General features: G+C 37.2%; 1 protein-coding gene across 1 annotated transcript; it reads left to right on the top strand.

The window, feature by feature from the left end:
• Positions 1-826: 826 nt before the first annotated feature.
• Positions 827-1,616, top strand: LOC145575546 (uncharacterized). The gene is made up of 3 exons (XM_081633403.1): positions 827-1,065; positions 1,168-1,315; positions 1,410-1,616. Exons 1-3 carry the CDS (start codon positions 827-829, stop codon positions 1,614-1,616), a joined length of 594 nt encoding a protein of 197 aa, XP_081489529.1.
• The last annotated feature ends 424 nt before the right edge of the window (positions 1,617-2,040 follow it).

The raw sequence follows: 2,040 nt of genomic DNA, 5'->3' as shown, positions 1-2,040 counted from the left end.
GTCCTTGTGTTCAATACAAAGATCTCGAAACGCTCCTGGATTATGGTTGATGAAGGCACAAAGAGCTAAGACATGACCTTTCTCACATGCTTTGGTCCAAACCAAGGGTGCACTATTAAACACAGACGGATCTTTATCCAAAACTGCTTTAATAAACCATGCAGGACCGATTTCATACGCTTTATCCCAAGCTGATTGTTCATTATTATCTTTTTCGGTGATGAATTCTGGTGCTTCATTTACTAGCCATGTCCCAAACTTTTCATCTGCTTTCGTTTTGGTTTTGTTTTACCAAAAATTGATAAAAAGGGGTTGGGGGAGTAATTATTAATTAGCAATCTCTATTATAATAATCTATGTTAAAAGGTACAATAACTATAGTAATGAAAAATTAGGCGTTATATTAGACATGATTTTATCGATCCTAGTTTTAAATATCACCCCTAAATAAGACTCTAACCAATTAAACTAGTTAATCATCTATAATTCTTACATTGTTTTATGCTATAGATTTAGAATACTTTTTGTGAAAAAACTATTTTATACAAGTCAATTTTTGTGAAAAACTACCTTATTAAATATATTGTTGAAAGAAACTACCTTTTAAACAATAACTATTGCAAAAAACTACCTTATAAAACAATTAATGTTGTAAAAAACTACCTTTTGCTGAATTATTGCATTGAATAAAAAAGGGCGTAAATTTCATAATATTGGTCCTGATATTGTAAATTTCATTAAGGATTGGTGGAATAATGATCATAATCTCTTTGATATTAATAAAACTTGTATCGTTCTTATCCCAAAATGTGATGAGCCCTGGAAAATGACTGAATTCAGGCCTATCAGTCTGTGTAATGTTGTCTATAAGTTGATCTCAAAAATGCTTGCTAACCGCCTCAAATTGATTTTGCCGAATGTAATCTCTCATCATCAGAGTGCATTTGTCCTGGGAAGGTTGATAACGGACAATGCAATAGTTGCCTTTGAAATATTCCATGCTATGAAGAGGAGGGGGGAAGGCAAGAAGGGAACGATGGCTCTAAAACTCGATATGAGCAAAGCGTATGATTGAGTTGAGTGGGCTTTTCTAGAGGCGGTGATGGGTAAGCTTGGCTTGGCTGCAGAGTGGATTAAAAAGGTGATGCAGTCCTTATCAACTGTCAGATACTCATTTAAGCGGAATGGTGTGACTGATGGTTGTGTTGTCCCGGAGCGAGGGTTGAGACAGGGTGATTCGATATCCCTATATCTTTTTTTACTTGTTTCTGAGGCTTTTTCGAGGTTTCTTTGCAAAGCGGCTAGGGAGAAACAGGTTCATGGGGCTTTGATATGTAGGGGTGGTCCGCGGATTCACACTTGTTTTTTTTGCAGATGACAGTATTTTATTTGCTAGAGCTACGCTTCAGGAATGCTCTAAAATTGCTAACATAATTAGCATGTATGAAAGAGCATCCGGACAAAAAATTAATTTTGAGAAATCTGAAGCGACTTTAAGCAGAAACGTTGATGCTTCGAGACAGAGAGATATTCTTTCTATTTTAGGTGTTAATGGGTGGCTCGACATGAGAAATACCTTGGACTTCCTACGATTATTGGGCGATCCAAGAAGATAGTGTTCTCGTGTTTGAAAGATAGAATATGGAAGAAGATGCAGGGATGGAAGGAGAAATTACTTTCGTAATCGGGTAAGGAAGTGTTGATAAAATCAGTGGCTCAAGCCATCCCGACGTATATGATGGGGTTATTCAAAATTCCGGATGGGCTCCTTGATGATATACACTCTTTACTCGCTCGTTTCTGGTGGGGTGCTAGTGGTACTACTTGGAAGATGCATTGGATTAGCTGGGAGAAATTGTGCCTTCCAAAATCTCTAGGTGGAATGGGGTTTCGAGATTTGAAGGTTTTTAACCAGGCGTTATTAGCTAAGCAGGGTTGGAGGCTGCTCACTAACACAAACTCTCTTGTGTATCAAGTTTTAAAAGCAAAATATTTTAAGAATGGTGATTTTATCTCTGCTAGACGAGGTCATGATCCAAG

Source organism: Chenopodium album, chromosome 13 (genome assembly GCF_948465745.1).
Source record: "Chenopodium album chromosome 13, dcCheAlbu1.1, whole genome shotgun sequence".
Taxonomy (NCBI): Eukaryota; Viridiplantae; Streptophyta; class Magnoliopsida; order Caryophyllales; family Amaranthaceae; genus Chenopodium; species Chenopodium album.
The sequence above is the reverse complement of the archived record's forward strand: the minus strand, read 5'-3'. Positions and strand labels throughout refer to the sequence as shown.